The sequence below is a fragment of the Artibeus jamaicensis genome, unplaced genomic scaffold, assembly GCF_021234435.1.
Source record: "Artibeus jamaicensis isolate MK-2021 breed Jamaican fruit bat unplaced genomic scaffold, CSHL_Jam_final contig_477, whole genome shotgun sequence".
Taxonomy (NCBI): Eukaryota; Metazoa; Chordata; class Mammalia; order Chiroptera; family Phyllostomidae; genus Artibeus; species Artibeus jamaicensis.
This window is the reverse complement of record NW_026521854.1, coordinates 3,133,847-3,147,435: the sequence shown is the minus strand read 5'-3', so window position 1 is coordinate 3,147,435 and position 13,589 is coordinate 3,133,847. Positions and strand designations below refer to the sequence as shown.

Here is a 13,589-nt window from a genome sequence, read left to right as displayed (position 1 = left end):
TCATAACAAAGTCAATAAATGAGTTATACATATTCTGTTTTTCTTGAAATATTTCTGAGACACTTTAGCAAATAAACACTTTTCTTCTCAGTTTATGTCAGGAAAGAGAGACTTTATTAGGCTTTAGAAAAACCTGCTAACTTTAGGATACATTCTATGGTTGCACAGTTAATTTCTACACACTTCCCTTTAAAGAGCGCTTCATGGACTCACAGAAGGGGGTGGTATCCTATTAACCTAATAGAATTTTCCATTTGTAGTTTCTAGTCTCATGTGGGCTCCTGGGCCAGTTCATGGAGTTTATGACCCCTTCCCCACACCCCTGAGACTTACAGTTATCCTATGCTTAGTACAACCCCTCGCAGACGCCAACACACATGCTCTTTCCGATAACTACATTAACCCCTGTAGAATCCACCTGGCTTTATGACTTTCTTTCCGTGACAGGTATCCCATGGGGCCATGAAAGAACAAAGGTATAAAACAGAAGTGTAGCACAACTCTGAACAATTTTCACTTGGGATTTAGATTTTTTTCCCCCTCTCAAAACCTGTTTTGGTGGCACCAAAACCTTGGGTTTTCCAATGCAGGAATTAGGCATTATTACTCACCTCCCCATGCTGAAGGGTCAGAGGTCAGGCAGTGTTCTGGGAGTCAATCCTCTTCCACCATTACAGAAACAATGGGGCCCTCCCAGAGTCAGAATCCTCCTGTTCCAGGAAGTAAGAAAAATCACAAAGATGGTCCAATCCAAGAAACACCTATGTTCTTAACCAATTGGATGTTTAAATCTAAACACACAAAATCTGGTACCTTATCCCCCTATTGAAGCTGTTAAGAAAGGTTTATTTTGAGCAGTAGCTTCTGCATTAGCACTGATCTAGCCCCTGTCAGTGGGGTATTTTATCAGTGCTAATAAAAGATATTTCTAGCCTTATCCCCTGACACGTAGATAGCTATGTACCCTATGCTCCAGCCATATTAAACACAAGCTGCAAGTCACTGAAATGCCTTGCATTCCTTTGTATTTCTAGAATGACTCCCTTGGGTCCACCTGTTGGCGTTCCTATGTAATCCTCATGACACATGTCAGCCACAATTCCTCTGTGAGCACTTCCCTAACCCTCATCTCCCCAAAGTACTTGACCCTCACAGCAGTGGGATGCAGTATTATACTTGTGGCTGGCTGACTTTCTCACCACAGGGCAAGCCCCTCTCTGGTAGGGACAGCCCCTTAGTCTTCTGTTTCTCCAGTGACCAGTGCCTATCACAGAAGCAGTGAACAACCATTATCTGCTTCACGGAAGGCTGGGAATGGGAGATACAAAGATGAATCAGACATGGATCCAGCCCTTATATTTATAACACAGTAGAAGGGAAAACACACACATGTGCGTATATGCGCGCGCGCACATGCACCCAGAGTATTAGTAAAGCCTATCTGGCAAAGGCAAAAAAATCCCTTTAATTAGTTCAAGTTTTAGTATGGTGTCCACATTGTATCACAGACACAAAACTTAGGGCAAACAACATTTGTGATTTGAAGGTTTACACAAAAAGGAAAAGTATGTCAATTACCTAGGAGTTTAAATGAATTTTAGTGTGTTTTTATGAAGAAGCTACTTTTAGCATTCGAATACAGTGAGATTACTACATTCTATCTTTATTAGAATTCCAATGGCTCAAAGATTTAAATATTAAAAATATCCATTAACATGTAAGATGAAAATGTAGGTACCGTATTTTTTGGACCATAAGGTACACCTAGGTTTTAGAGGAAAATAGAAAAAAATTTTTGAAGCAAAAAATGTGGTAAAATATTTAATAACATAAATAACATAATATTTCACCAATATAAATGTAAACAGAACTCAACAGCATTATTAACAACTATTATTCCTCCCAAATTGAGGGGGAAATGGGTGCATCTTATAGTCCAAAAAATGCGGTATTTACATGCTCTTGGAGTGGGTAATGCTTTTCTACAATGATATCAGTATTTCAAACCATAAAAGAAGAAGAAAATACATCTACACATGAGTTAAAGACTTCTGAATGCTTAAAAATAAAAATCCCTTCCCCAATACACAAAGCTTGGGAAAATTACTTGTAACATAAATGACAAAATGTAAATATCCCTTACACATAAAAAGTTCGTAAAATAAATACATAAGAAACAGTGGAACAAGTGAGCAAGGATAACTGGAAACTAATGCAATAAGAAAAATAAAAGGCTGATAAAACAGCTTCAGTAGTTTTTAGAGAAATATAAATAAAAACAAGACTTTATCACTATCAGGTCGATAGAGATTAAAAACTGCTGACACTTGGCTGACAAGGGAGTGGGGAGGGCAAGGTCACTGGGGAGAACCGAAATAGGTACTAATCTTCTGGGGGCATAGTGGTAACGGACATGGCAATTTTAACATACTTATCCTCTATTCAACCTATCACACTTCCAGAAATTCATCCTCCAAAATACCAGGGTAAAACTAAAATATGTATAAAGATGTTCATCATACTATTGTGTATAATACAGCAAAACACTGTTTCAAAACTAATGTGTATTACAGGGGATGAGTTAAGTTAAACACGGCCATTTATGCAACAGAATATGATGTAACTATTAAAGGTGATCATGCAGCTCTCTATTTACTGACGTGGAAAAACGCCCATGATATATTAAATGAAAAAACTATACCATACATAAGAGGGGGCAAATGGAAGAAACCAAAATGTTAACAGTAATTAGTTATTTCTGAGTGGTGAGATAATGGATCATCTTTATTCTCTTCCCTAGGCTTGCCTGTATTTTTTAAAAGGTGTGTATTAAGTTTATCATAAGAAACAACAGAACTATTTTTAAAAAGCTACCTTTGACTGACATTTTCAGTTTCCAGCATCAAATCCTCTTCGGGACAGATAAAGAAAATCTAGCTTAAAAACTCTTCATGACATAGGAATTCTGATTGGAACATTTTTTTTGTGACGGTTGAACTAAAATTTTTAAAAAATGCTTTATATTTCACAGACATAGAACAAACACTTCAAAAATTTATATGGAGCCATAAACGAGCCCAAATAGCAACTGCTCTTTTGAGAAAGAAGAACAAAGTAGGAGGGATCACAATACCTGATATCAAACTGTATTACAAAGCCACTGTAATCAAAACAGCCTGGTACTGGCATAAAAACAGGCATATAGACCAATGGAACAGAACAGAGAGCCCAGAAATCAACCCAACTCTCTACAGTCAATTAATATTTGACAAAGGAGGCAGTAACATCAAATGGAGTAAAGATAGCCTCTTCAACAAATGGTGTTGGGAGAACTGGACAGCTACGTGCAAAAAAATGAAACTTGAGCACCAACTTACACCATACACCAAAATAAATTCAAGGTGGATAAAAGACTTAAATATAAGCCGTGACACCATTAAAGTCCTAGAGGAGAACATCAGCAAGAAAATCTCAGATATTCCACGCAGCATTTTTACCGATATGTCCCCTAGAGCAAGGGATATACAGGAAAGAATAAACAAATGGGACCTCATCAAAATAAAAAGCTTCTGCATGGCCAAAGAAAACAGTATTAAATTAGCAAGACAACCAACTGTATGGGAAAACATATTTGCCAATGATACCTCAGACAAAGGTTTAATCTCCAAAAATTTACAAAGAACTTACAAGACTCCACTCTAGGAAGACATCGAACCCAATTAAAAAATGGGAAAAGGACTTGAACAGACACTTCTCCAAAGAGGACATACAGAATATCCAGAGACACATGAAGAGGTGCTCAATATCGTTAGCTATCAGAGAGATGCAAATTAAAACCACAATGAGATACCACTTTACACCAGTCAGGATGGCTATCATAAACAAAGCAATAAACAACAAATGTTGGAGAGGTTGTGGGGAAAAGGGGTCCTTAGTTCACTGTTGGTGGGATTGCAGACTGGTACAACCATTATGGAGAACAGTATGGAATTTTCTCAGAAAACTAAAAATGGACCTGCCTTTTGACCCAGCAATTCCACTGCTAGGATTATATCCCAAGAATCCTAAAACATCAATTTCAAAGAACCTATGCACCACAATGTTCATAGCAGCACAATTTACAATAGCCAAGAGTTGGAAGCAACCTAGGTGCCCGTCAGTAAATGAATGGATCAAAAAATTGTGGTACATATACACAATGGAATTCTATGCAGCAGAGAGAAAGAAGGAGCTACTACCCTTTGCAACAACATGGATGGAACTGGAAAGCATTATGCTGAGTGAAATAGGCCAGGCATTGAAGGACAAATACCATATGATCTCACCTTTAACAGGAAGCTAAATAACAAAATAAACAAGCAAATAGAATAAAAACAAAGACACTAAAATAGAGAACAAGTGGGCAGCGACCAGAGGGGAGAGGGAAGGGAATTTAAGGGGAAAAACGAGGAGGGATTTTGAAGAACAAGTATGAAAGACACAGGGATGAGGTCTGTGGGGAGGGGGAGGATGGGAGGGAAGTGGGGAGACGGGGGGGGAGGGGGGGGTTGGGATGGGAGAAATTGACAAAAGAAAACTGTACTTGAAAAATAACTCAATAAATTTAAAAAATAAAATAAAATAAAATAAAATAAAATGCTTTAGTTAACAGCCTAAAGTCAAGGTCCTTGGGGGAAGCAAGGCCTTTAATGATGCAATGATGAGGACAATGAAGTGACTGGAGGGCACCGAGGAGTAACAAACCTGACTCTGGACTTCAAGGAGTCTGCAGACTGGTTACAGAGAACATACTAATACCCAGGAAATAAATAAGAGTATAAGAGAAGGCGCTATTACATTATTCGGAGTACAGGAGCTGAGAGAAGAGTTGATGAAGGCTGATAAACAGGAGCAGATTTCTGAAGGTTGGAGGCCGACTTTGGAAGGGGGAGAACAGAGAATGCATTTCAAAACAGAAGATGCACTGTTAGAAAGACCACAGCAAATTGAGCAAGCATTATTTAATTCTGGTGTTTGTCTTAGGACTTTTTGAGATATGAGAGGATTTCCACAAAAAGGATAAACATATTTTTGTAAGTTACAAAACTTGTGTTTAAAGACAGAGAAAGTAAGACAGCTTACAAATTGCTGAAGTAATTATTTTCATTTAGGAAAAAAGTATGGCTGAATATTATCCACCAGTAAATAATATGGTAATCTGACCTTAAAATGTAAACTCTCATTGTATATGGAGCTAAGAATCTTGGCTCCAAAGTTTAGGGAGGCAAAGTCTTAGTAATATGACATAAAAATGCCATGTTTTTTAAAGGCTTAAATTGTGTTAGACCGATCACTCATCAGAGAGATGCATCCACTGCACTGCGATTTCAGCTAGTGCAGCCCCCCTTAGCGGAACATTCCTCAGTGGAGTAAAACCCACCTATTTCTCTCACTGACAGTCCTAAGAAAACCAATGAAAACAAATCACTTGCCAAGTGAAATGCTTCCTTCCTGTGGTGGAAAATGCACAATTCAATGAGATAGACATTAGCAAATTCTCATGATAGGCAAACAAAATCGCAGACAAGTAAGACTCTGGAAGAGCTAAACTGCTGAGTAAGAAAAGGTGTGATGACATGATGGGCGCTTTAAAAAAGAATGATATGAGTACCAAAGGTTACAAGGGGACCCTGAAATCAAAGGCACCCACAAACACTTTGGTAGATTTTTGTAAGTAACTGTCTTTGTAGGAGTGAGAGGCCAAGGTGAAGTGAAGGAGACTCTGTGGCACTCAGTTGTGGGACAAATACATCAAAACAATTTGATTCATTCTTTGTTTTAAGAAGAATGCATTTGTAATCCATATTTTCCTTTTTAAAAAGATTTTATTTATTTTTAGAGAGAGGGGAAGAGAGGGAGAAAGAGAAGGAGAGAAACATCAATGTGTGGTTGCCTCTCAAGCACCCCCTACTGGGGACCTGGCCCACAACCCAGGCATGTGCCCTAGACTGGGAATTGAACTAGCAACCCTTTGGTTCACAGGCTGGCACTCAATCAATCTATTAAGCCACATCAGCCAAGGGCTGATGAATATTTTTTTAATATTTTAAATTAAAAAATTTATTTTTCAATATCAAGTCTTACCCAAACATCTTCCTCTCCCCATTCATTTGGAAAATTCTGGTCCCCACTTTAAGAGATCTTTTTCTGGTCACACTTTTTCTGAATCACCTGTGCAGATTCTTAAATATGCAACTCTGACTTTCCTCAAGTTCCAGTTCCACATCCTGAGCTTACTGATGGCTGTCATCCCAAGCACATTTAGTCCAAGTGTGCAGCCACAATCTTTGACAGAAACTAACACCACTTCCCAAGTTCCCCAGGTCCAAGACGGGTATCACCATTGACTGGAGTCACCAAGTTCTTAACTTTGACTCCTACTTATCTGTGTGCTGACGTGTGGTATCGTTCCTCAGGTCCCATCAAGTCATCCTCAAAGAAGCTACGCATCTAACATGACCACAGAAGACATCAACAGACAGACCTCTAGGCAGGTCCCCCTCCTTCTGCCTTCACCATGAACACCACCCTTCCAAAATAACTCTTGTAAACACTACCTTCAACATACAACCAGCTCAAGAACTTTCTGGAGCCTGTGGGGCCAACACCTACTTTCCTGTGTGCTACCTGAAACCTCCATCCATCCACTGATCCCATCTTATTTCACCACCCTGTTCTCCCCTCAGCCCCAGATAACATCTTTCTGCTCTAGTGAGGCAGGTCTCTTCTCTGCCCCACAAGCTGTTCTCTTTCTTATTTCAGGCCTTTACTAATGTCACTTCCTCCTAATATGTCCTGCTCTCAACATTACACGTTCTTCAAGGCGTAGGTCAGTATTTTTATTTGCAAAGTTTACACTGTTATACTTTCTAATGGTTTCCCACACTCTGCACCTTTGTTCACTTTTTAAAAAACATGCTGAATAAATATGTAGAGCATAAACATGTAACATATAAATGCTCAGATGAATTCTCATGTCTGTTTCTTCCTTCTAGACTGCATACACAAGGCTTGAGGTCATGCATCACCACTAGGGCTAAAAGAATGTAAACCACAAATTCAATAAGCAGCAGACACAGAAACACAGAAAGCAGGTAAACACAGGCATAAACTACTTATACGAATTAGCATTACACTTTATAATTTTGCTAATGTGTCCAATGATTAGCAGAGACACAGATAGACAAGATAACATCAAATATAAGATAACATCAAATATAAAATAACATAAAGAATATGATTCTTTTAGGTCTCTCCAGGGCTGGAGAATTAGGCATTGTCGTTAGGCAAGGCAGGACACAGTCAAGGCTGCAAAATGAAATTAAACTAGGGATTTGAGTCCTTATTTAGAATTCTTTAATAACCTCTAGTTTATCTTCGACCGCAGAAGTTGCTGAATTGTAAAGCATCTATTTTCTTTCCTAATAATGAAACATGTTCTCTGAAAATGCCCTGCACCGGTGTTCACCTAACTGGCCCCCACTTTAAGAGATCTTTTTCTGGTCACAGTTCTGGGACATATTCTAGAGAACTGTTCCTTTAAAAGGTGTCCACGCATTACTCACGTCTGAGAAACACTGCTCTCATCATGACTTTATCGCCCATTTTTTTTCAAAGGAGAAATCTAAAGCATGAAATTTAGTAAAAGCAGAGCAAAGCAAAAATGTTGCTGAACGTGTAAATGTTATGTTAAGGGGCCAGGCGAGAACCATTCACTGGTCTTCGGAGCTGAATCCCCATTCTCCTTGGCCAGGTTCCTTTCCGATGTGGGACGGATCCACCCACAGTACTGTTATAGGGAAAAGCCAGCGTGGTCACCGGAGCTGGCGCGACAACACGAACGCCAGGCTTCTCCTTCTAGGGGCTGGGGAGAGCACCTGCCGCCCAGGGTCAGGGGCACTGACTGCACCGGCGCCCAGATGTGACCGCGCGGTCTGGGCAGGCAAGGACGGAGGCGAGACAGGCTGCCGGAGCCGAGAGGGCTCGTCGGCGGCTCTCAGCGCCCCGCCGTGCCCCACGGCCCAACAGTCTCCGCCAGGGCCGGCCGCCCTCCCCATGACCGCGCTGGGAAGCCCGCCTCACCTGTTCTTCAGCGCTTGATTCGGCGGCTGGTGCTCCCAGGGGCGGAGAGCCGCGAGCGGAGCACATAGCCGCCACCACCGAGGGGAGGCGGGGGCGGCAACACGGCCCTGGGTTCCGAAGGCAACGCCCCTCACTTTCAGCCACACCGCCCTCCGCCCTCACCTGCGTTGCGTCACCGTCGCGCCGGGAGCGCGCACGTCGGGGGCGGGGCCTGTGCTGGGACACTGGCGTCACTTGCAGCGCACTTCCGCGTAAGCGCTGGGGCGCAGCCTGGTGCAGTGAATGGAGAAAGTGAGAGCAGCGTCTGGGAAGTAGCCAGTACTGTGGTTTGGTTACCCAGGTCCTGGTCGTCTGGTTGTCAGTGAGCCGTAATGTACTTATGACATAGTAGTTTATCTTTACTTTGTGCTCCTAAAGATGATGGAAAATATCACTTAAAACCTAACAAGAACTAGGCATTTTTGCTCATCACGTTATATTTTCCCCCAACTCTTGATATTTTTACAACTTTGCCAGTAGCTATACCTATTTTACAGGAGGAAACTAAGATACAAGCTCATTCAATGAATCTCTTGAAGTCCACATAATTAGTAATAGCCAAACATCGCCCACATCCGCGCTTATGCTGGTGAAGGCGGACAGCCCCACGACAGGCAGTGGTTGTAAGAACGAGTAAAGTGAACAGCACCGGTTTCTGAGCTTGACTGCATGATCTGATACTTACTCAGGGCTTCTCTCTCTAGCTTGAGGAAAAACTGCCTTGAAGTCACAGAGTAGGAAGAGACCTTGAAAATCACCATGTTTTTTATCCTTTTCCCCTTTTGTTACAGGTGAATAAACTGCTTTCCAGAAAAAGGAAGTGACCAGCCAGCTTAGCCACTTAAAAATTTTTTTTTAAATGAGAGCCCTAGAAAGGTCAATTCCATTACCTTTATTACTGTTGTTGATTTGAGAAAGAGAGAGAGGAGAGAAAGATCAATCAGTTGTCTCCTAGATGTGGCCCACCTCCTGCAACCTAGGTATGTGCCCTGATGAATCAAACCTGCAATATTTTGGTGTACTTATGACACTCCAACCAACTGAGCCACCCGACCAGAGGTACTTCTACTTTTTGTCAAGTAAAATAAGCTTGGACAGCGCTAGTAGTTACATATTTTAAGCAGGATGCTTCCTGGGCCAGCACCAGATTGGGTCATCTCTTCCTTGTGGAAATGTTTCATCACTGGGTTCAGATACTCTTCATGCAGTGACTAGGAGCCTCCTAGCAGTGACTAGGAGCCTTGTGCTTTAGAACTAAACACTGTCTCTTTCCTCTTGCTCCACATAGCAATCATAAAACCACAGAATGTTCCAGCTCGAGGGATTGCAGGAACTGTCCAGTCCAAACCACCACCTTTGTAAATGAACCTGGAACCCAGAGAGGCTGAGTGACTTGCTCTGGTCCCCTGCAAAGAGAAAAGTGTTGTAGACGATCGGCGGGTAAATACACACTCTCGGAGTCCGGAACCAAATTGATAAAAATTTTAATGGCCAAAGATTTTCCTGCGCAGGGGCGAACTTCCCCAACTGTGACCGGAGTCATGTAGCTACTCAGAGCTACAAAATGGAAGTCGCGCCTGGCTTACAGACTACTGGGTATTTATATTTTCTAGCAAGCAAGCAAAGGCATACAGAAGCAGAGGTGGCGGTTAGCTATTGGCTTATTTAAAAACGGCGAGGGTCCCTGATTGGTGGGTGCTGCTGCTGCTGGTGGGCACTTTCTGGCGGGCCCGGGTTAGTTACCTTATTTGGCTAGAATTTTAAACCCAATTGTTCCCGGATGTTTGTTCATTACCCTGTTCCAGGAACTGCAGATTTGGGTTGGGTAATGCCCTAGCTGTAATTTTCCTAGCTGGATATAACAAAAAGCAGAACCATTGGCTCTGACTCCTATCTTAGGATCCTTCAAAGACAATCTGTTGCTTTAAAAAAATGGACCATTTTGGAGGCTTACACATTAGAAACCTCTGTGACATGTACTTAGGGCTAGCTCTGAGAAGTTGAAGTAGTTGGCCACTGACATGCTCCCTCAAAAGAATGTGCCCTTCATAGTCCTTACCATTTGACATAATGATTTAAATTATGACAGTCTCTCTTAAGGAGGTCTCCACTAAAATGCCAGACTAGCATTATTACCCCATCAGTATTTCCTGATAATTCATATGTAATAATTATTTGATAAGAGCTAGGAAAGAAAAATATAAGGAAGGATGAAAATATGTAACCTGGCGTATCAGTTTCCTAGGTTTGCTCTAACAAAATACCCCAAACTGGATGGATTAAAGTGACAAATTTATTCTTTCACAGTTCTGGATGCTAGGAGCCTGAAATCACAGTGTTGGCAGGGTCATGCTTCTTTGAAACCCTAGGTGAGGATCCTTCCTTAGTTTCTGGTAGTTGCGAACAATCTCTTCCATTTCTCAGTTTGTAGACACATCACTCCAATCTCTGCCTCTGTGGTCAAATGATGCTCTCTTGTGTGTCTCTGTGTCCAGATTTTCCTCTTCTTATAAGGACATGGGTCATATTGAATTGAGGGCCCACTATAATCCGGTATGACCTCTTCTCAATGTAATTGCATCTGCAAAGATCCTATTTCCAAATGGGGTCACATTCACAGGTTTCACAGATTCTGGGTGGATGTGAACTTTAGGGGGACATTATTCAACCTAGTACATGAAAGGACCACCTCAGTCTGGGTCATCAGGGAAGGCTTCTCTGAGAAAATAATGTTTGTTGTCACACCTACATGATGAATAGAAATTAACTTGAAGGAGGAAGTCTGGGCCCGTATGAAGGAGTATTGCTTCAGGCAGTGGAAATAGTAGAGGCTCAGAAGGAAAGAAATACAAATGTCAGAGTGATCCATCTACTTATTCTCACAGGAGAAAAAACACTAAGCTAATAGGGGATACCACTTCTTGAGTGCGTTATGCCAGGCACAGTTCTAAGAGCATGACAAAACATTTCAAATAGAGTGATAATGAAATACATAAAAAATTCAGGGAGTATAGATAAAGCAGTACTTACAAAGAAACTGATAGTTTTAAAAAGCATATTTTATTTTAAAAATATTGGAAATCAGTGATCTAAGTTTCTACCTTAAGAAGTTAGAAAAGAAAAGGAAATTAAGCCCTAAGTGATTAGAAGAAAGAAAAACAATTTAAAAAAATAAGTTAGACAAAATTAACAAGCTACAAGTTATTTCTTTGAAAATATTAATAAATAGTTAAATTCCTAGTGAGATTGATCAGGAAAAAAAGAAGACATAATGAATATTGAGAATAAAAGAGAAACATCATTACAGATCCTACAAAAGTTAAAAGAATAAGAAAACATTATGAACAACTTTATGTTGATAATTTCAATAATGTAGATGAAATGGAAAGATTTTTTTTTGTAAACATAATATTCCAAAATTGATGTAAGAAAAATGGAACATCTAAATAGCTCTATGTTTTTAAGGTTCCCTTCACCCCTGAATTCAGGCCCAGGTGGGTTCACTAGTAAATTTTATCAACCATGTACGAAGGAAAGAAGTACCAATCTTACATAAACTATTTCAAAGAAATAGAGAAGGGAACACTTTCTAACTCATAAGGTCATAATGATCCTGACACCAAGAAATAAAATTATACATCAATATCTTTTAGAGACATAGATGAAAAATTCTAACAAAATATTGGCAAATCAAATCTAACAATATCTACAAAGAGCTTAACTAAGTGCAATTTTTGCAAGAAATGCAAGGTTGGTTCAACTTTAAAATCAGAATAAAGGAGACAATTCATGTCACTCATATGCTCTCAATGTAGACAAAACATTTTACAAAATTCAACTCTCATTCATGATTTAGACAAAAAGAAAAGAAAAGAAAAGAACCCCAAAATCTCTCATCAACTATATAGGGAATGATCTTCAGTTTGATAAGGTGTCTGCAAAAGAACGAGATTGAAGTACCTCATTACATGTTTGTGATTTCTTAAGTATTAAATGAAGGTTTGGGAAAAAGTGACATCTGGGCTACAGAAGCCTTCCTGCGACCACACGGCGACAGTAACGCAGACAAGAAGCCAATACTAAACCTGATGAAATAGGCAGGTGGAGTTACTCATGTCTACCCTGGCACTGAACAAATACCAGCTTCTGGATCTACTGCTTGACCTTTTGTTATGAGAGGCAAATAAAGCCTTTGTTTAAATTACTTTAGCCTAGAGAGCCCATTATTTACTGTTAGGTCTTTAAAAATATTTGTGGACTAGTTGATTGAAAACTAGAAAGAACCTCAAGAGGGCGTATTTCCCAGCTGTCCTTCTTTCATTAGTTTAGGCTTCATTTACATTTTATGGATGAGACAGTTGAGGTCTGAGAAGCAAAATGACTTGCTCAAGCTCCTAAAACTGGAACAGGGACAGAACAGTTAAATGTGAACGGCGCCAAACGGGAGGTGGAGATGGGTCCTTCCTCATCCCTGCGACGTTACTGATTGACGGTGTAAGCTTAGAAAATTGAGTTTACATCATTGGTCCTCACCATCCACGTATAATTTTTAAAACGGAATAGGGAGCCCCCCAAACCCAAAGTGGTTTCTGTGGTTAGGTTGACCTCTAAGTTTCCTTTTAAGGTCTGAAATCATGATATCTAAGAGACAAAAGAGAAAACTAGGAACAGCGCTTTCCATTCCAATTTCGCTCTCTTCTTTTCCTCCCCCTTTCTCTTCCTTCCTCTTCCCCCCATCAAATCAGATATAAGATAGGGGAAACCTTTCTTTCTTTTTAAAATTAAACTCCAGGTTCTTGTAAAACTGTTCATGTGGGAACCTTAATGAATGGATTGGGGCAGATGAACAACCATCAATATTCAAAACCTTAACAGGATTTCTCTTTAATTATCTTTCTAAAAATCCTCCAAAGTGGCAATTGCTTGGAATTCTGCTGGCTTTGCTTTCCAAATGTTTTAACCCATTATTCCAGGGAGACTACATGGCTACACTGTCCCTCTGGGCAGTATGTGGGTGCTGGGAGGAGGCAATTGTGAGGTGCTAGACGTCAGGAAACAAAGGCAGCAGGTGGCCCTTGGAAATGAGGAGTCCTGTTTGACTTCCAAAGCGCTCATGCACGGACTAGTTTTTGAGTGACCTAACTAATAATCATATATATTTATACAGCATTTGTCTTCAGGAAGATCATAGCTCTTTACAGACATGATGTCATTTATGAGCCCAACATTCCTAAGGCGGGAATGGGCCAAGAGAATTCTTATTTTATGGTGTTTTGTTAGGGATGGCAAGCACTTGAGACGCAGAAAGAGCAAGTAACTTGTTCAAAGCAACATCAGAATTCGTTTTTTTTCAAGCCCTAAATTCTGACCAACTGTACCCTAAAAAGGGGCCACATGGGATATGAATCATTAAATATACACACGTAGGA

General features: G+C 40.5%; 1 protein-coding gene across 3 annotated transcripts in view; it reads right to left on the bottom strand.

Moving 5' to 3' along the window:
* The window catches only part of ENTPD4 (ectonucleoside triphosphate diphosphohydrolase 4), a 36,044-nt gene extending 27,748 nt beyond the window's left edge, over window positions 1–8,296 (bottom strand). For 2 of the 3 annotated variants that reach the window (XM_037152673.2, XM_037152674.2), the window contains exons 1-2: window positions 8,122–8,296; window positions 612–710 (exon numbers count right to left, since the gene is read on the bottom strand). In XM_037152673.2, the coding sequence (XP_037008568.2) occupies window positions 612–619 (8 nt within the window). In that variant the 5' untranslated portion in view covers window positions 620–710; window positions 8,122–8,296. Of the gene's footprint in view, window positions 1–611; window positions 711–7,755; window positions 8,001–8,121 lie in introns of those variants that run through there. The other variant, XM_053668119.1, reaches the window with a different exon arrangement.
* Window positions 8,297–13,589: the final 5,293 nt, after the last annotated feature.